This window comes from Scleropages formosus, chromosome 7 (genome assembly GCF_900964775.1).
Source record: "Scleropages formosus chromosome 7, fSclFor1.1, whole genome shotgun sequence".
Lineage (NCBI taxonomy): Eukaryota > Metazoa > Chordata > Actinopteri > Osteoglossiformes > Osteoglossidae > Scleropages > Scleropages formosus.
The window spans coordinates 20,773,718-20,795,572 of NC_041812.1; the positions used below are offsets into that span (position 1 = coordinate 20,773,718).

Genomic DNA, 21,855 nt, shown 5'->3' on the forward strand with positions numbered 1-21,855 from the left:
CTTCATTGTTCAAGCAGCTCTGGCTGAGCTGTGTCCGGGGGCTGTTGCACTGCGGTGGGAATTGCTGTGACTGGCTGCCCTCCTGAACCAGCTGCAGCTCTGTCTATTGATCGAAAATGCTGAATGATCGTTTGATCTAATTACTCATACAGCGCACTTCTATCAAACAGACAAATAGTGAGCTCACGTTAAATCTTATGCCAATATATAACAATGCTCTTCTATCATCCGCATTGTCAGAGTATGTTCATGCATTATGTATAGTGTTTTATCTATCCTTTAAGCCTTGTAAATTTTTTTCTTGCAGAGTTTACTATGCCACGATATGATATCTCACTTGGTCTTTGTGTATAAATGAATGGATCGTGTGTTTCAGGGGTGTGTTTTTAGGATTTTCACTGCAACTTAACTTGGATTTTACACTTGGTCATAGTTTCATGGCCTAGTCCATTTATGTCCTTTGCACTTTTAAGCCATCCACTTGCTTAAGTCAGACAGAAAGTAAGTTCTCCTAAGGGTGCCGAGTCCTTCACTATTCGCTTGTAGTTCAATCATAAAATTAGTCGCTGTTAACATAAAGGCAATATATACAGTATACCGACATTTAAATTTACATTTATTATTTAGGATTATTTTCTCCAACACGACATACAAATCAGTAAATAAAAGCACATGTAACTTAAAAGAGTTCAAGATGCAGGCATTTGACTGTCACAACATGTTTGGCCAGTACCAACTTTTTTTGCTGGTACACGTATAGAAATGATTGGAAATACAGAAGTGGGGTGTAGAGAATGTCCAGGCTTTGTAGGTATTGGGGACCAATTCTGCTCACAGTCCTGTAGTGTTTAACCATTTACATTACATACACACGTTGGCTGAAGCCGCGGCGAGCCGGAGCCTAACCCGGCAACACGGGGCGTAGGGCTGGAGGGGGAGGGGACACACCCAGGACAGGATGCCAGGCCGTCACCAGGCACCCCGGGCGGGACTCGAATCCCAGGCCCACCGGAGGGTAGGACCTGGCCAAACCCACTGCGCCCCTGTGCCCCCTCACTTACATTACATTTACATTTATTCATTTAGCAGATGCTTTTCTCCAAAGTGACATACATCTCAGCAAAAATACAATTTGTGCATCACATTAAGAGAAAGAGACATAACTGCAGATATGTGATTCTTAAGTAAACCTAGTTTGTCACTTTCCACTCAATGCACCGATGTTTATCGCTCGAGTAGGTGCATAAAAGGCAGGACAGATGAATCCAAGAAACTTTTTTTTCCAAGATTTTTAACTAAAATCTTGAACTTGATTTCACTTTAGAATATCTCACTTAATTAGTATAGTGTACAGATAGGTAGAGCACATGTGCTAATTTTATCAAATGGCTTGAAATGCTCTTTCATTTCTTTATTTTTGTTGCCTATATGGAGTTAGGAAAATGTTTTTGTTGCTGTAAGGCTGGATGAAACATCTGTCCACATCAACATTTTCCACTCACAGGTTCCTGACAGTAACTGCAGTGTCCTTCCAGAACCAGCCTCTGAGTTACAGCCTGCTCATCAATCCCAGTAGTCTATTCTCCATCCAGCCAGAGACGGGTGAGATCAGTCTAACCCGCACAGTCGACTATGAGAGTGACCAGCACCGCTACCTGCTGCTGGTGCGGGCCAGCGAGAGCCAGCAAACCCTGAGCAGCGCTGCGGAGGTGAGGGGGGATAGGCCTGAAAGCACGGGGCACTGGGCTGTCTAACTGGCACTAGAATGGCACAAAAAATATATATAAATTCAGGGCATGTTTAATATCAGTAAATCTCATCTAACGTGATGTTCTGTTGATGTCTCAAAGCTCCACAGCTAATAAAATTGGTTCAAAAACTCTTTGCCGCAGGGCAATCCTGGAGCTGCAGGTGAGACTGGATTGGAAAGCTTGAAATCTCAGCAGGGTATGTTACCTGACAGGCTATGGAATCCGACAAGATGATGGAAAGTACCATCTCAAAAAAAAAAACGGTGAATACTGACTGAGTAACACACGGCGGTGGCGGCAGCAGCATGTACAAGTGTTGCTTGTGGCTTACACCCTATCAAAAAGATTAAACAAGGTGTATAATGGCTTATAGCCATGTTCCAGTTACCTCTCCTATGCTGGCACCACTTTTTCCATTAATCCACCTGACCTTTATCATAAGAAGGAGTATCTCCTGCTCCAGTGCATTTAGAACTCTGTTTCATCATTTAAGAAGCCCTCAGATGGACAAGACTGAAATATCTTTGGTATAAACAAAGCCAGGCAGCTGTCTTATTGCTAGTCCTGTCGACCTGCTCAGCCTCGTTTGGTGTTTTTGGTGTCGAGTCTAAATGAGCTTCTTGTTGACCATTTCCATCACTGCCCCAAAGCAACACCACCTATACACCTTGTGGATGTAATGCTGGTAGCGCCTAACAACACATCCCTGGGCCCCTCAAGGACTGGTGACACGGTGCTGGAAATTCATACTCATTTGTTGCCAGGACATGTCTTGGAAAGATGCAAGGCATGCAAATGACGCCCTCACTGCTTACGATGTAGAGTAAATCCCACTGTGTCGCTGTGGTCGTGGGTATGAAATTGATCGCACAGTGGTCCTTATTAACAAATCAAATGGTCCAAATCTTTTTTGACCCATCCATGAGTTGTGCACGTGCCTCTGCATCCGTTTTGCTGAGCGAGGTTAATCTAGTGTCACTTGGAGGGGGACGAGGGCCACAGACCCCAAGTCCCAGGAAAAAAGTCATCTGGGAACATTTTATTTTCTCTTTACTCTCATTTGACCTAAAAAGCAGCAAGCAGAAGGCAACGGGTGCAGCAGAGCTGGCAGCGCTAATGATGAAAGGCCGTCGTAACGAAAGCGGCTTTTCTTACAAGTGCTGCTGATGAAAAGCCAGAGACGATTACTAGCAGCAAAGCCCGCTCCTCTTGTCTCTCGCAGGACCAGGACAATTAGAAACACTAATTCCTTTTCGGCTTTCATCCTGCCTTCTCCTCTTTCCTATATCTTCTTAAACAGGTACAGGTGCTGATATCGGACGAGAACGACTGCATCCCGGAGTTTCTGCAATCCATTTACAGCAAAGACAGCGTTCCAGAGACGGTAACTACGGCAACCTCACTGCTGCAAGGTGAGGCCAGTTTGCTAGGTACGGCGTCGCGGTGTGATGGGTTACAGCGCTGTCTTTACAAACTGATACAGGTCACCATGTAGGATTTTAGTCATTTTTAGAGGCTTTTTGCACATGCTGATTTTTATTTCAGAGGTATGTTTCTCAGAATTCTTACAACAACATTGTTTCAGCAGGAATTCGGAGAACTTCTCCCCCAGTCCACCCATTGTGATCTTGCGGCCATGCAATCATGGAAAAGTGGTTTTTGCAGGATAAAAACCACAGTCCCTATTTTTTCAACCAATTCCCAAGTTCAAATGCAAGACTTGAGCTCTTAGTTTTAAATACTGATCACTGTGGAGCACGAGCTGGTGCCGTCTCCTGATAATGGCAAAGTGGACCTTTTCTTGGAAACCAGGACTTCTGTTATGTCTGCTTTCAGTAGCGAGGTTTTCATCTCTAAGTCTGTCTTTTGTAGCATCTCTCCATGCCTAATGCCGCAGACGGAGTCAAGACATATTCTGCCGTTCCTATTCATTCTCATTTTTCAAGGGCCAGCAGCAGTCCATTTAATCTTGTCTCTTTTGCTGTCCTGCTGTTCTGGATCGTTTTGCTTTTGTGTGACAATTTGGCGTATTGTTTTTGTTTCGCAACCACTGGCCTGAATTCAGTGTATACCATCCATTTAACGGCCAGTTAGCCTCAGCAGCACTTCAGTCATGTTCATTCAAGGGGTTCTACTTTTAAGTTTCAGCAGTCTTTGGGGCATCATCTTAAATGCACCCAGGAACTTTGCAACTATTCTTTTGACATTGGCTTTTATCAACGAAAACCAGTTAATTCTGCCTTACTTGTATTGGCTGGGTTTGTTTGAACGATTTATGTTTTGCATATTTGATATTTAAGTTTCTCAGATATTTAAGGATTGTGGGGCAGCAGGTAGTGTACTGACTGCAACTGAAGAACCTCGGTCTTGATCAAGGCACTTACAGGGAACTACAGCAAAAATGACGGTTGGTTTGATAAATGATTAAAACACAAGAACTAACTTAAGATGTTATACCCCAGCAGCATTTATTTGCTTTTGCTGTATTGATGCCATACAGCAGAATGAGTGGACTCAATAACTCAGCATCGTACAATGGCCTGGATGACCCCGTCAAAAGGTTCATACAAGATTTAAACTGGTGTATTCATGCTGTAATAATATTTCATATAGCTTAGATTGCTCTGTATACTTTTTTTCTTTTGATAGCATTCACTTACTGTGAAAGCTACGCAAAGTGATGATAATTATGAGACCGAGCTCATTGTAGATCTTTGTGGGCTCCATGGTGATGACTTGGTGTCCATGTTCCTGACATCTGGATTTTTTCTTTCTTGTAAGTTGGTTATTTTAGTCTTTTTACTGTTGGTGCTGCTCAAGCAGAGCCAAGTGCTGTTTCTGTAGCCCCTCTCTTTGGGCAACAGCAGCACCTTGATCCTGCACAGCAGAAGTTTTGAGTCGACCCCCAGCAGTGTTGAGACAGGGGCTGCAGGTTATATTTCTCCACCACTAATTTCTCAACATTAATGTGGGGCATTGGTACTTTCTGAAACAGTGTTTGACTGTAACATGATATTTCTGCATATTCTTTTTCATCCCAGTCTCATTTTCAGCGTACATGTTGGAAAATTGCTAGCATCCACTGTCCCAAATGAAATTTCAGAGGTTTTGAAAGTAAGTCAATCAGTGAAATGTGTTTCAGTTTGATTTATACCATGTGTTTGTCAGTCAGGGTATTTAACGTCTAAATAATATGTACTTTATTGAAGTTCAAGGACATTATAAATGCTGTATGAAACTATAATTTATTTCCTGCATCCAAAAAAGTGTCAGTCATTATTATGGTTGAATCTCCCTTGGCCTCAGTCAAATATATAATCCCCTTTCTCCAGATGGCAGGGAAACATGCAGTACAAGGTTGAAAAATTTGAACAGAGCGCAAATAGTGCGGAGTTCAAACGTTTCATTTTTGATTCTCTTGGGACAACAAACTTCCTTAGACTTCAACAATCTTTGTTTTTTGTTCCAGTTCTCCAACTGTGATTGGAGCATAAAATGAGTTTGCTGGTTTTTGATTGATATTGGTGTTTTGTAGCTTTTCTCTGATTCAGTTGGATTTGATTGTGATTAGATTAGCTGGTTTCATTGTTAAGGTTGGTATTTTTATTTTTTTCCCCAAATTGCTTTGAGTTCTTCCAGTTTTGTTGAATTTAAATGATTACACAAATCCCAGACCTGAATTTGACTGATAGATTTTTCAGTTTTCCACTCTGTTTTATAAACGTGGTTTGCTCTGTTTTAGGGTATGTTTCCAAAGTTTTTACACTTTGAATTTTTGTTCTCAACTATTTTGTTGCTTTTATATTATGTATTTAGGTAGTCATTTAGCTTAGACAACTTGTGAAAAATTATTCCAGTACTTCTACTTACTGAATTTAACCCTTCTTCATGTTTATGGGTAGTTTATTATTAATACAACAGGCCACGTTAACTGAACTAAGACATTGACACATTTCACTTTGCCTTTTGCCTGACTTCACAGAGTTGGTAGAAGGTTTGTTTCCAGAATGGTCTTTCGGATCCTCCTGTTCTCTGGCAGCAGAGTTGCCAGTCCAACGCTAGGCTTCTTCTCAACCACTCCAGCTGAGCTCCCATCCTCTCCCGTGGCCTCTGTTTCTCATGGGGCAATGCCATGCCCTTCCTCCAGCTGCTGGTTTGGCCTGAGCCAGATCCTGGCTCTGTGAATTCCCGAAAAGTTCATCCCAGAACAGGCTGATTTCCTTGCGGTTCCTCGCCTACCAAGAGTATTGGAGTTGACGTGCAGACAGGCTAGAGATGAAATAACACTGTTGTGCGCCATCCCCTTTGTTGGACATGAGATTTTCAGATAATGAGGCTGTATCCTTTTAATGTTGGGATTTTAATCATACAAACAGTTCTTCAGGAGACTGGATTCTAACATCACTCCTGTAAATCAATACAATATTTATATAGGTGGTGTGAAAGGTCTGTAAAGGTCTTTGTCCTAATGGATGGTAATTTAGCACCTCTGACACAGAGAACTTTTTAATGCATGAAAATGCCTTGAAAATGAGAGCTTTCTATGAGTATGAGAGACCATGTTTTACTTCCCTGCCTTTAGCATAATGCAGCCTGCATGTAAGCACTGTGTGTTATTGGCGTTTGAGGGGTAGCCTTTTCACACAGAAGTAGGACACTAGGAAGGGCCATCGGACTAATTGTTAGTTGAATGAAATAACAAGCCTAGCTGAAAGAAACTGATGGCGGTGTTTCATACTTGTATCGCTTTGTTCACTTTTCAAACTGTCTAGAATGTTTTCCTTCAAAATATGTTTCTAATTAAAAAGTGATTATGATTAAACAGCATTAAAAGATCCAAAAACAGTGGAGTTGTATTTGGCGTAATATGTCATATTTGTCGACAGTAAAATGATCAGAAATTGCAGTACTGGTGACAGTGCTTTTCATTAGTCCCTACAAGTGATGTTCATTTCTTCCTCTGATCAGATGTTGGCAAAGTGCCACTTACAGGGATGCGTACAAGAGCCAAGGGGTGTCGTTTCCCCTTCCTCCTTTTAGCTACCGTATACTGTATAACAATTAAAAGAGAAGTTGTAGTTACAAAAAAGTTTTTTAGCTGAGTGCTTGACATAGGTTTTCACACTGGCACCGATAACCTGGTGCATATGTTTGATTGACACATCAGTCACTAAGCTGCGCCAACAAAGGAGTAAGCAGAGACGGCACTGCCATGGAGATATGGAGACAGTTGCGGCATTGGTGGCAAGTGGGATCTTGACAGACTTCGACTGCGGTGTCAAAAAGCCAGAAGTGAAACTTTCAGACACAACTGAATGCCATCAAGGGAGCCTTGGTACTGAAATTCTTGGTCTTCAACAAAACCCTCAAATTTTTTTTTGGCACATGCACTTTTCCCTTCTGCTGCTTAAACAATCACCATGGCAACCTTTTGGACAATGATCCTCTCAGATTCTATTTAAGGATACTACCAGCTGTCACGTATCTTTATGATCATAAAAAAAATATTAATATGATACGAGGTTAATCTAGACTGCAGCTGCACATCAGTTCCCGGAGTCTGAGCTGTACAATGACAGTAGGCTGTTCCTACTTATCTGGTTCCTTACCTTATTTTTGCTTTTATTCAAGTATATTTCATTTTGTTGTATTTTTACCTTATGAAACATTTTTAGTCTAGATCAGTCAGTGCCTTATATTATACATTTCTGTAGTTTTTTGTGAAGATTGAACTGCCAGTACACTTATCATATTGTCTATGTGCATCTGAGATGCACTGACTTTTACAGAGGATACATTTCAGCAGTACAGAAAAAGGAAAAAAAAAAAAAACATGCTTTCTCCAGAAACTTTCTGTTGTTCTAGGAGAAGACCTGACTGTGCTCTGTTACCTTTCATCACCTTTTCACTGCTCTGAGGTCTCCCCATCCAGTTTCTGCTTCAAAGTGGGCTCTGCTAGCCTTGGGGGTCCTGGACGGGAGACAGAGGTCTCCTCTCCACAGGGCTTCATAGCGAGACCCTTGGATCTCCATCCTTCAGCGCTCCACTCACGTGTCCACCATGCCTACTCTTTCCGTGTTGAAACGTGGGTTGATTCACCTATTAACCTTCATCGTGCTTTGAAGTTATGGGTAGCACACAGTCAATAAAGTATGCTGCAAAAATGCTGTACACTTCACAGCGCCAATCACAGTTTAGACTCCTTGCTTATTGGGGCACGAGCGGTCCCGGTCTGAATGGACTTTGTTACTCGTAGTGAGGAATATTAATTTGCGTGCGTTCTAGCACAGATGAAATTTTTGCTCGAATAGTAGATTACTTATTTCAACATAGCTAATATTAATGTGTTGTAATACGTATGAAAGCTGAAATGTTAAAATGTTTTATTTAAAACTACGTTGTAGTAATTGTGTGATATTGGGTGGTGTAATTAATATGTAGCTGTTCTACAGAGTGGTACCTGTAACCCAAGACCGTTATTTCATAAACACAGCTCAATAATCTCAAAAAGATGAGGGTTTGACTCCTAACAATCTTTTATAAAGTTATTTATGTCTCTTAATTGTTCAGCTCTCTTTTATTATCTTCCTGCTTTATTGAAGTCAATGTAATAACATAATAAAAACAGAATTGCATCATGTATACTGACAACTGAGCCAATATACTTTATCAAGTCTCAGGCCTCTGTTATGAAACCGTCACTTTAGTATGATCATTATAGATGCTTCTAAGATTGATTAGTCCTTTAATATATTTGAGCATCTTTTATTTGTGTTTTATCTCAAGACTTTTACAATCCTTACCCTTCTTCCTGCATCAGGTTTTCCCATTCAAGGAATTCCCTTCACTGTTGGGTGTCCTGTGTTTCGCTGTCTGTCTGTATTCACCATTATGCAGCTGCAGTGAGAAATCCATGTACGGATGTCACTTTATGCCAAACTGTGTAAAAAAACATCACCTTCAATGGAAAATGAGGAGAGAGGAGTTTATGAGTATAAAAACAGCATACAGTAATACTAAATTTGTCAAAATGTTTCACACACACACACACATTTTCAGAACCGCTTGTCCCATACGGGGTCGCGGGGAACCGGAGCCTACCCGGTAACACAGGGCGTAAGGCCAGAGGGGGAGGGGACACACCCAGGACGGGACGCCAGTCCGTCGCAAGGCACCCCAAGCGGGACTCGAACCCCAGACCCACCGGAAAGCAGGAATGCGGTCCAACCCACTGCGCCACCGCGCCCCCGCGCCCCCCTCCCAAAATGTTTCAAATATTTCTAAATTAATGAAACAATGAGAGCCCCTGAAACCCATTATCAGGTATCATGTTGCTCATTATGACAATGTCATTATTATCCTGAAGAACAACAATTGTCTCCTGTTTATGTGCTGTTTACATGTAAATAATTAAGAATGGGAAGTAAGCAGCTAATGGTTCTTGGAACCCCAGACTTTTTTTCTCCCAGTTCTTCAGTCTGAGAGTTTTTTTGTTTTCCTCTCCATGGTTACCAGGTGGCTTATATCTGATCAGTGTATTAGAAAACAGCTTTTAGTTTGGTTTTCTTTCTTTTATTTTCATTTTCTATGTGTTATAAAAACAATGCTATGTGTCACCATGCTGAGATGACAACTATAAATAAGCTGTATTGAATTATAAAAGAACTAGTAAACAGAACTCTGGTTTTGTATCTGCAATATTACTTGTAACCTTTTTTGAGGTTCTAGCATGTATTCGTAGTGTTGCAACATGCGGCTGTTCTATGGCTTCAGTTACAGATGTGACACAAGTAAACGACAGATTGTTGGCTCTGAACGTATTTCCAGTGTTCATATTGCTCAAGAGTTCAACACGGCGGTGCTTTAACGTACATTGACAAATGGTGGTTTGAGAGGCATCCTGCAGTGTGGTTAACAGGATGCAGTGCTTGTGTTAGTGAAGTGGTTGATTGAGATTTATAGGGGGTAGGAGGTGGTATCACCGTGACCTTGTTTAAATTACTTCAATTTTCATTGTCATGTTACAGTTGAAATCTGGAAAAATAAACTGCCTTTTCCTTCCTAGAATTTTTACTTTTTTCAGTTTTGCTCTCAAACTGGTTGAAATGGTTTCAAAGCCAGAGATGTCCAGTTTTGTACAGCTGTGTGCAATAAAATGGCCAGTCAGAGGTGCAGAGCAGGTAACGTAGCAGTTAAGTAATTGGATGTGTGCCTGCAAGTTTTTTGAGAAAAGTGTTCAAGCTAAATTACCAAAGTAAAAATATGCAGCTATGTAACACTGGAGTTGTTAGTGTGTCGATGTACACCCATTCCTGCGTTTATGAACCTCATACAATCCTGGAAATCCATTCGTTATACAAAAATTCATAAGCTGAAATGAAAAATACCATTATTTCTTACTGAGAAAATTCGAACTTGTTCCAGGCCTGACCCAAGTACAGAAAGACAGAAAAAAATCACCAAAATACCCAAATACAATTAGAAATATTATTCTTATCTCACTAGAGAATACAAAATATCCAACTGTTTATTAAATAATTACAATTATTTATGCATGCACTGCACATGTGGTGAAGAGAAGGAAAGGAATAATAACCAACAATTGTTACAAATATAAAAGATGATATAATGTAATTTTGATATTTTTAAACCCAATATATAAAATATTTTATTTATTATTTTCCTATTTTACTATGCTGTTCTAAGTGTAATTAACAGTCAAGTTACCTAGTTAACTAAAGTCAAGTTAACAAAAGGAACTTGAGAAGCAAAAAAGTGGCAAACCCAATGAACAATTGAAATTAATTTGACTGCGCATTAATTTGATTGACAGCGCAAGCAACCCCTTTGAGGGAAACCTACACATTAACATGAAATGGTTGCTGCAGTGCTCTGCACCAAAGAGATTTAAACAATGGACTGCTGTAGCAATATACCAATTTTGAGCAGGGGGGTTGACTGAAAAAGTTTACTAAAATTTGCTTCACATGTTAACAGGAATATTTGTATCTTGACAATGTTCATCATAAATCAGATTTAAAGGTATAAATTCAATGGAGTAGGAAAGTGGGAATTCATATTTCACATGTTTTTGTGTATCAAGGAATGGGTATGAATTAAAATCAGTCAAAGTCAATAGAAGTCATGCTGTCTAGCTCAATCGCGATGCTCCTGGCTGAAAATGCCAATGATGGGATTCTCGCTTCGGGCAATAATGGAAATGTAAGGCAGAATGTAAATCAATGGCTTGTGCATCCCTGCGAGTGAGAGCCCCATGTGGACACACTTTAGTTGCTTTCATCTTTAGGCACCAGCAGCTAATACCTTCACCCTCTCCGCAGTGTCAGCCAGCGACTGTGACTCGGACCTGAACGCCGAGCTCACCTACCACACGCTGAGCGCGGACTTCACTGTCTCTGCCCACGGCACCATCTTTCCAGCTCGTCCCCTGGACTACGAGAGACCTAACCACCTTTATGAGTTTGTGGTGATGGCTGTGGACAAGGGGGAGGTGCCCCGCACCGGAACAGCCACGGTCCGCATCCGAATGTCCAACGTCAACGATGAGCCCCCTGACTTCTCCCAGCAAGTGTGAGAGTCTTACCTTTTCCCTCACCGCCTCAGCGCGGTTATTGTTAATTTCTATTAATAGGTATATTTTTGATATTAATAACAGTGTAGGTGGCAATTCATGTAATGGAGGAATTCTCCTATTTTCTTACCGGCTTTATACTTCATTATCAGCTGCATGACATGAGCACTTCCCACCTTTTCTATGTCACTCTTCATTTTTCCCAGAATCCCATCCAGCTGTGACTGTCAGGATTAAATACAAATCCCTCAAATCTTTACAAAAGTCTCTGAAAAGACTTGTCATAGAGATGTTATTATCGTTTCTACGCGTTTCTTCGCTGTTTCAAAATACATTACTCTTGCCTATGCCTCCTTTCTGAATCTTTGCGCTCCAGTACTACCACAGTTATTTATTTATTCATTCATTCATTTATTTATTTATTTAGTCATAGCAATGTTGCAGAAGTCATTGGCTCTTTTAATTGGCTAATTTTCTGGATGTTAGCTTTGGCAATTGGCAAGTTCAATCAGCCATGTCTGCAATTGTTGTCCGGTGGTTTGTGTGTCTGTGTGTGTTTAGAAAAGAGTTCTGTGGGCCGTTTCCACCCTTTCCATTATACATCATAGTGGTTTTTGGGAATAGTTAGGGTCTGTACGGGGGGAGGGGGGATTCAGTATAATGAGAGAAATGTGCTGAGATGAGAGCACAGTTACTGACAAATTTGTGGCTGGCTATTCTTCATATGAGGAGGCCTCAGTGGGCCAATAGTTTCTTAGTACTCTGGTCTTTTAATAATGTGGAAAGTAGAGCCTGTCACTTAGGCTGTTCAAAAGATCATTACAGTAAATGCTTGCTTGCTGTTACCTAAATGGTGAAATAAAAAATTAGATATGCAAAGGTAATGGTCTAAATTATGCATATGACCATGTCAAAGTCAGCACACTGGCACACTGGGTTCCAGAAGATAATGAGAGGAAAAAATGAAAGAAAATAAACCATTCTAGTTAATGTTTTTACATATTCTATCAAATATTACTCGTCAGAATAATAAGCTGGGTAGATAAATGTGTAAATTGTATTCTGGCAGATGTCAGTCTTTTAATAAGATGAAGAAATACAGACTTGTGTACATAATATGATCCTTATGCTGTTGCTATGACAAGAACGGGCTTCTATAATGAGTACAAGTTCATTCTGATTATGGTGGAACCGAAATAGAAGGGCTGGTTAATGAAGATGAGTGTAAGGAGGGAATGTATGTGTCACACGAAGTAGGACAGATTCTGTTGTGCAGAAATGGCTTTGGATGCATGCTGTCTGTCATCTGCGGGGCCGCGTCACCGCAGTTGTTGCTACGGCGATTCATTAAGGTGCAAGCACCTAAAACTGGCTAGATTCTAGTTGTGGGCTGGGCATTGTTAGAGATGTGTTTTTACTCCACAGGGTTGGAGGGAGGAGCGGTGATCCTTACCTAAAAAGAGTGCGGCTTTTGATGCCCCGCGGGGGACAGAGGGGTGGCGATGGGGGGTGTTCGTGCGGGGGCTGCTAAACACACAAATGTTCCGCCTGTCGCCTCTCTCTGTGACCCATCAATCACAGCTGAATTCCACAAATCAACTGTGTTGGCGGCTTGGCTCTCGTTTCCACTCTTGTATTTGTCCTCACCCATCCTGTGTCATGTCATGGTCAACCCTCTGAGCTAGTTTTCTCCAGGGCTCCAGTGTAAATCAAATCTAGATGGGCAGATATTTGGTATGTTATGAGTATATATGGTATGAGAGGGTATATACAGGCAAATCTATATAGTGAATCAAATCTAATTAATATGCAAAAAAGGTTGGCTCCGAGATCTGTTCATTTGCTTTGTTTTGATACCTAGATTTTGAGTGGTTTACAGCCTACAGATACAGGTACAGTTTGGTACAACAGCTGTATATGCACTGAAGAAATCATTGATGCATTGTCTGCGTGTTAGTATGTGTGTTCTTCTAAGTATGACTTTTCTTGGAGTGTGTGCAAACAGTTGTGTGTGTATTTATATATGTCTTTCTGCTTTTTGTGTTGGTGTGAATTATGGGTCCCCAGCAGCTTCCATTGCAGTAGCCTTGCAGAGTATGTGGGGTCTAGAAAGTGTGGGGTAGGCTGCTAGAGTCCCCATTGAGGGAGATGCTGGAGCAAGAAGACCTTCTCTCCATACATTACAAAACCCTTGGGGGACCATGGCTGGACAGCTGCAGGTGGTTCCATTCTTCACTTAATGACCAGGATTCCATGAGCTGGTCACTGGACCGTAGGCTTGATTCTGAGTGTTCTAGAACTTTCCACAATCCATCTGTAATACACAGGGCTGAGATTAGAGCCAGTGCCAGATCTACACTTTATTCACAATGACAGCTGCTTTGTTTTGTTAATAAAAATCCCACCAATGGGTCACACACACCCAATGGGAAAGGCAGGCCTTACTAGTCACCATGCCGATTGCTTCCTCTGCTGCACATTCACTTGAAGAGATGGTATATATTTATCCTCTGTGCATTGTTTTCATCTACCGCCAGGGTTCAATTGTATGTTTATGCATTCCAGCAGCGTGTGGGTGTGTTTTGAATACCAGTGTATAAACTGAGGAGTCAGGCAGTCATACGAGAGTAAATGTAGTGGGAAGAAGGGTGTTTTTTTTTTTTGATCCCCATATGAACGCGCGTGTCTATGAGTATGTGAGTGTGTGCATTATGGCAGGTGGGGAGGTGTGAGCCTGCTAGAGTGGGAGGGGTGTTTTGGATGTGTGGTGGTGACAGTACCCACTGTGAAGTACCCTGGGAGCAACAGGAGGTGCAGAGGACAGGGGCAGTGGGGTGCCCGTATGGTAGCACTTATACTCCACCTCCTCGGAGCTGCCCACAACTTCGCAGACACAGACACATGGCGTCTGCCCTGAATCTGAGTCCGTTTTCTGTTTTCCATGCATGACGAGCTCTGCGGCTGTGCCTCTTTAGCATTCCACCTATAAATGTTCATTAAGCTCTTTAAAATTTATTTTTAAAAAATCAAAACACTGTCACTGTATTATTCTATTTTGTCCTGTTTTTGAATTTTGAACATTTAATACTTGTGGCTTATACACATTGACAATATTAATACCTTAATGCATTTTTGTTGGTGTGTTTCCGGAAATATTCTCCGATGACAGCTATCGGACCTTCGTATCCGAGGACGCTGGACCCAACACGCTAGTTGCCACGGTACTGGCCAAGGATCCGGACGGTGACGGAATCGCATACAAAATCACGGCAGGCAACGAAGAGGGGAACTTTGTCATTGACAGCCAGAAAGGTGACAGTTCTGTCTTCATCCATCATTTTTTAATGTACTTTAAGCATTTGCAAAAAACACACGCACAAGCACATACAGGCATCTGGATGTCAGAAACATACACGCAAACTTCACACCGTGTCTCATCCGCAATGGCGGACAACCTTCTAGGAGAACAAGCAGCTTTCTTCTGTCATGTTATTCGTGGTGAAGAGATAAGACGTCCCAAATCAAACACCTTTCTGGTGTCTCTCTTCTGATGGAAGGCTTTTGTTTAGTTACTCATATTCCCTCTGTGGCACGTCGAATTAGTCTGCATACAAAGTTCATCTCTGCTATTGAGCACAAAGTCTTTGATAATTCACTTCAGGATGAAGCCTTGTGATTTTATTTTATTTTATTTTATTTAAAAAAAAAAACCTTTCTTTCAAACATTAACGGTGTAAATACCGAGCCAATAAATAATAAAACTGTTCTCAGCGTCTCCGGAATGTTGTTTGAACGCAACTACACGCTGCAAAGGATGCAGAGAACATTCTCGCATTTTAATTTAAGCTTCGCAAAGCACGGGCATAGATGAACACGCTTTCCAGCAAGTCAAACAACTATTTTTGTTTCCCCAGAGTCTGGTTTTGCTTTCAGTCGATTCCTTTACATGAAGGCAGCATTCGCTTGCCCTGTAGTTTCCCTTCAACTTTTTTTTTTTTAGTTTTCACGTTCTTCCCTCTCCCCTACTGTAATCCGGCATTTAAAGGACAAGACATTAATTAGAGGTGGCAATGAGAAAGAGCTGACCCCCCACCAGACAGAGCGATGCAGAGGCCTGGGCCTGGAGAAACATCTTCCCCATCTTTAATGTGCTTTGATATCTGCTGGCCGCACCGCGTGCTACTCACCCGGCGAGATGCCCGAGGCGGATGGTCACACCGAGCGTGTCCCTGGCTCTCCTACCACTCTCTGCACCACCACCCCACCCCCTGCTCCAAATAGATTGCAGTTCAAAGCGCTTAGAAACAGCCGGAAGCTGGTTTGACACTCGTTCATGGAGGCAATCGCTGTGCGTGACTGCCCTTCGTATAAGGAGGTGTGCTAATGCACACTCCTCTCAAATCTGTTGTATTTATTTGACATGCCCTAAGGTACTAATAATAATAATAATAATAATAATAATAATAATAATAATAATAATAATAATAAGAGAACTCTTGGCCCATCTTATCCTGTGACACATTCTTCTTATGCCCTGGAGCAGGGTAGGTTATTCATCCAAGTGTGATTTAATATGTGATTAGAATCTGATTGACAGTTGTCTTTATTAAAAAAAAGCTATATAGCAATGAGAAATTGTGTTTCTATCAACCTTTTATGACAGGATTATTTCCATTGAGTTCAAGTAAGATCCAAAAAAATTACATTTCGTTTTGACAAATTTCTCACGCTTTTGACTGGTGTAAGTTATTCATATGGGTGCAATTAAATTTCTGACTAAATACTGGCAGTTGTCTGTATAATTTAGAGATTAACAGGAAAAAGTTTGTATTGGTTTTTTTCAATTTGATATGAGGTTCACATTACCAGCAGAGATATGACATTCCTCTTTTCTATTTAATGCACAATAATGGCTGTTTTAACGGTATAGTTGTTTCTTCTCGTACCAGTTAGCAGGCAACTTTACTAAGAGAAAGAAACAAAGAATCTATTAATAACCATAAAGATTTATGCACTGAACCGAATAAGAATTAATTGCATTAATTAATTTGTTAGTGTTGGACACTCGCTAAGCTCCGGGTGGGTGTTTGCAGATCAGCCGGTTACACAGGTTACACTCAGTTCAAAACATGTGAAAGCTGTGAACGGCTCTGCTGTGAACATCCCAGTAAATTCCGAGTCACCTCTTGCACCTGATGGTCTCTGTTATCGCTAAGGGAGAAACAACTCCGGCAGGCAGGAGCCGCACATTGTCACATAGTACACTTTACTACCGATGTGTGACAAGTGCTAGCTAAGCTATTTATTATGCACTGCCTTTTTCTGCAAAGGCCTAGTGGCACTTTTAAGAAGATTTGGCTTGACACTGAGGTTGTACAGCATCTTGGAGAACTCCATGATGCGGTCTTAGGAGGTGTCAATCGCAAACATCTCAGGGTCGATAAGCAAGCTGATTACATGGTGCGTGTTAAACACATGCGGTTGTTTAGCTATTCACAAAGCTGAACTGTGAAGTTGGAAGATTTGAAATGAATCTCCCTTGTGCCCTGAAACATGAAAGAGCTCTATGGATTCCCTTTGCGTTTGACCTTGGGGAAACAGCCCTCATTTGTTGCTTACCGACATCGTTCTTTGCGGTGCCTGAACCCCACAAGATGTTTTCCACAAGAGAAAGGGGTGATTTACTGGGTGCCTTGAAAGGCATGCCTCCTTTATGCAGTGCAGTGCTTCCATCCAGCTTGAAATGTATGGAAATTCATCTCCACGGATCACTGTTTTGCTTGCCTTTCTGGTCCTGCCTGTATGAAGTTAGCCTTAAGAGAACCTTCTGGGCCCTAAAAAACTCAAAAAATAAAAAAGTAATTACACTACATGGTGAGGGATGGGGGGGCGGTGGCACAACAGGCTTGGCTGGGTCCTGCTCTCTGGTGGGCCTGGGGTTCAAGTCCTGCTTGGGGTGCCTTGCGATGGACTGGCATCCCATCCTGGGTGTGTCGCCTCCCCCCTCAGCCTTGCGCCCTGTGTTGCCAGGTTGGGCTCCGGTTGGCCATGACCCCGCTTGGGACAAGCAACTTCAGAGACATTGTGTGTGTGTGTGTGGTGAGGGATGGGGAAATGGCAAATTGCCAAAGTCCAGTGGAGCCCTGGTGCATGGCTACTGTGTGGACACACACACACACACACATTTTCAGAACCGCTAGTCCCTTACGGGGTCACGGGGAACCGGAGCCTACCCGGCAACACAGGGCGTAAGGCCGGAGGGGGAGGGGACACACCCAGGACGGGACGCCAGTCCGTCGCAAGGCACCCCAAGCGGGACTCGAACCCCAGACCCACCGGAGAGCAGGACTGCGGTCCAACCCACTGCGCCACCGCGCCCCCTGTGTGGACACAATATAGTGCAAATTGCAGAATACTTTATCTAATCTTAATCGCGAAGGATGTTTATTTTAGTATCTGTGATGCAGGGTTTCTTTGTCATGTTTTCTTGTGAAACTGTTAATCTAAGACACAGAGTAAAAAATACAATGTACCATACTGTATATTACTCACAGGGCTACCCGAAGCCGGCCGCTGTGTTAGTAGAAATTCAGCTTTGTGACTGACTGTTGGCAACTTCATGGTTATTGCAGGGCTGATCCGCCTGCGTGCGGACCCTCCTCCGAAACTGCAAGGTGTGGAGTACATCCTCAACATCACGGCGACCGACGACAATGCGTCGGGGGGACCGCACCCCCTGTCCACCACCACGCAGGTCGTTGTGGGGGTCAATGACGTCAATAACAACAAGCCCATATTCGAAAAGGTACAGCTTGGCATTCTTCTAACTTTACTGGCTGTTACCAATTGTAATGGATAATAAAGAATGTATCTCACTCACGATCTCACTTCAATAACTGTATCTTTGGCTATATATTTGTCAAGTTGATGTTTAATATTGTCTTTGAAGAATTTGTAACTCTCTACATCTAGCAGATATAGATAGAACTGAGGATAGCTGTGTGAAACTACATCTTTTGCTTGGGTGTCTTTGGCTGGAGATATTTCTTGTTACTGTGGTGAACCTTTCAATTTTCTCATGCCATCTTTCATGTGCAGTGGAAGGCCTCCCTCAGGAATGTCTTTATTTTGTGGGCTTGTTTTGTGAGTCTGTGACTTGCCAGCTTTTGTAAATGTATTCCGAGTGAAGATAATTTGAAGAAACACTGTCTTTCAAGAAGCATGTACATGATCATTGAAATCCTACTTCATTTCTTTGACCACATGCTGGTGCAGGGCTGCGTAAGAGGCTTTCTTTTAATTTTAGAGTTTGATGTTGCCCCCACCCTTGGTCCCTTCATAGACCCATGGTTTCGTTCTGGGTTTCTCCAGGAATGCCAGTCACAGTGATGCAGTTCTCTATCTTGAGCAGTTCTTCTCCATTTTCTCCTGAAAGCCTTCATTAGTAGGTTTCCCATCGCAGGGTGGCCTTTCTGGTTCTCTTCTGGTGTTCTTCAGATGCCAGTTAGTGATGCTGCTCATCTTTTCTTTCTGTCATCTAATGTTTCTTCACCATCTCTGATTCATCATTTTCTCCTTATTTCTTATTTTTCCTCCTTATTTCCTCTTATTTAGTCCATTTTGTTTACATTTTTACTCATTTAGTTGATGCTTTTCCGAAAAGCGACTTGCAATGTAAAGTTATCTACAAGTATTTACCCATTTATACAGCTGGATAATTTTACTGGAAAAATTTAGGGTAAATGCCTTGCTTGCAGGTAGTACAGTTGCTCTCTGGGTAATGATGACACTTTTTTTTTCAGCTAATGTGATATTCCATGACACATAGCTACAGGTTAGAATAGAGAGGATGTAGCTGTTGTTTAGGGATATTGTGGCACACAGCAGTCAAGGTTTGGATGGGGCTAAGAAGGACACAGAGGCAGCTTTCATAATGAGCACTTTATTAGAACACCAGCACAAGAAAAAATAACACTTTCAGTTCAAGGACCCCATTTCCTCAAGGACCTGTACACCAAGCCTACTTTCCTAGCTTGCTTAGCACCACCAGGCTTTTTGCCCACACTCTCCTAAAGACAACCACCCCATTATATTCCCTGGAATTCCCCATAGTGGTTGAACGCTTTATTTATGATTTACCCAGAATCCAACTATTTGCAATAGACCCATTTCCTGCCCAAGCTCTCGATAATGCAGGTCGTTACAATATTATTATTAAATTTCAGTTGACCCAGGTATACAGATTAATCTTCTTCAATTATGTTATTATTTAGGTATATTGTGTAGTCCCAGCATTGTTTGTGTCATGAGACAGATATTGGAGACAGATGAGTATAGGACCCAAGCGTGGGTGAGATTTTATTCAAGTAATCAGATTTCAGGGACAAGGCGAAACCAAGGTCGGGGACCGGCGAGGGTCTTCACGGTGCGAACGTCACAAACCGGGAAATCCAAATCGTGGTCGAGGAGAACAGGCTAAGGTCAGGAACGGGGGACAGGACCGCTGAGACTGCAAGGCGCAAGGCAATTGCAAGAATCCGCATCGGTGTGTGGATGCGGACCTCTTTTTATCCTGCGTCCCCTTGATTGTCGGCAGGTGTTGCTGCTTCACTCATTGTCGGGGGCGTGACAGTTTGTTTCTCATCTGTTTAGCTTTTTAGGTTGTGTATTTATACTAATATTTTCAATATTTTGGCAAGTTTTATTTAAATTTCTTTCTAAGTCTAATGGGTTTAAAGAAATCATGAGTGGATCATCAGCAAAAAACAACATGTTTAATTTTTCACCATCTGTGTTGATGCCACCCTCTGATCCAGAAGGTTGCCCCAGCTACTGGACATAAATGCACCCTTTCAACCCCATTACCCCCACTTACCAGCTTGCTTAGTTGGCAGAAAGAGCAATCTCAGATTTTCAGTTTTGCCCACATTGTCATTAAGCCTTTCCGCATGCCTAAAACAATATTTCTCACGTGAATTTTAGGACACTGCTATATTCTATCATAACATAATCCAACATCCCTCTCTGTGATTGCTTATCACCCTCAGTGCCACCAATACAAGGAACGGACCTCGGTTCTGGAGAACCAGCCTGTTGGAACCTTTGTCCTGCAGGTTCATGCTGTCGACGCGGATGAGGGCACCAATGGGAAAGTGACATATGGGTTCATGCACAAGGACAGCACGGTTCCTGCCTTCAGTATCCACCCAGAAACAGGTCCATGGTCCCATTTGTGCACCACATTGTGGACTAGCCAGGGCACTCCAGCGCAGAGTGTACAGAATAAAATGTTGAATAGTGATTGTGGCAACAGTCTGTCAGATGGAGCACACTGATTTCTTAATCCCAGTGTTCCCTGTTGTACACATGAAAATGTATTTAACTTTAACAGCTTCTGCAAAAAATATGTATGTAAATGTTCTAGAGTGAGTTTTCGCTGTCTTACCAAGAGGCTATAAGAGCAGGCCAGAATCAAACCCTATTCTAAGGCTTCTTCTTACAGCAGCCTCTTCAGCTGCAACATACAGCAATCTTTTCATTTCTGCAGCTCTTCTTTTTGGGGATCCTTTTATGGAATTCATAAAGAATTCATACAATTCACAAGGAATGAGAAATTTCTGAAAGTTAAGCTTAATCCAGTGTTATTGCAAGATTTGAAAGTCTTCCAATGCAAAGGAAAATATTTATTCAAAAGACCCTTTTTCGTAATTATGCTCCATATACTAACCAGAGTTTTATGAAAAAAATGAGTCTTGATGGCTTTATAAAAACCAGTAACACTGTACTACTAGTCAGCCTTATTTATTTCTTTCTTGAAAAAAATTAATGCTAAATTGATTACGTTTGACTGAACTGGGTCAAATTAAATATCACAGAATTTGAAATTTTTCCATTTCTCTTTAAAAGGCAGAAATTAGAAACAAAATAAAGATTAAAATTTTTCAGCATTCTTGGTGTGCTTAAATCACGTTTGCCTTTTTGGACACCATTGTAAGATTATATATTATACAAGCTATAAGACGTATATGTCAAAAATGTATAACTTATAATTTTGCAATATTTCATATTGTATAGTGATTATTTTTGAACAATACAGTAAGATAACTTCATGACCGTAATGAGCACATCCTGGAACATTTGCTGTTGGGAACTTACCACGGGATGACAATCTGTTGCTCTTAATAATTCCAGGAGTGATTGCTACAGCCCGAGAGTTCAACCGAGAGCGGCAGAGGGAGTACGCTATCACAGTAACTGCCACGGACAAGGCGGCTGAGCCTCTCATTGGGATATGCCAGCTCAACATTCAAATCCTGGATGAAAATGACAATGACCCCAAGTTTGAGAACCTGCGCTATGAATGTGAGTATCAGTTACCATTGATGTAAACGTTATAGCCTGGCTATCAGTATCAGTGTACAGACTGAGCCACAGGAATTATTTCTGAGTTGTTTGTGAGCTTGTTATTACATGTACTATTGCCATTTCTATACTTGTTTTATGGTTTGTCAC

At 41.8% G+C, this 21,855-nt stretch overlaps 1 protein-coding gene across 1 annotated transcript in view; it reads left to right on the forward strand.

Moving 5' to 3' along the window:
- Positions 1-21,855, forward strand: part of LOC108926278 (neural-cadherin-like) — a 107,127-nt gene that overhangs the window by 34,020 nt on the left and 51,252 nt on the right. The window contains exons 4-10 of the mRNA XM_029253661.1: positions 1,505-1,709; positions 3,052-3,163; positions 11,093-11,342; positions 14,513-14,655; positions 17,976-18,148; positions 20,391-20,559; positions 21,535-21,705. Of these exons, the coding sequence (XP_029109494.1) occupies positions 1,505-1,709; positions 3,052-3,163; positions 11,093-11,342; positions 14,513-14,655; positions 17,976-18,148; positions 20,391-20,559; positions 21,535-21,705 (1,223 nt within the window). The remainder of the gene's footprint in view (positions 1-1,504; positions 1,710-3,051; positions 3,164-11,092; positions 11,343-14,512; positions 14,656-17,975; positions 18,149-20,390; positions 20,560-21,534; positions 21,706-21,855) is intronic.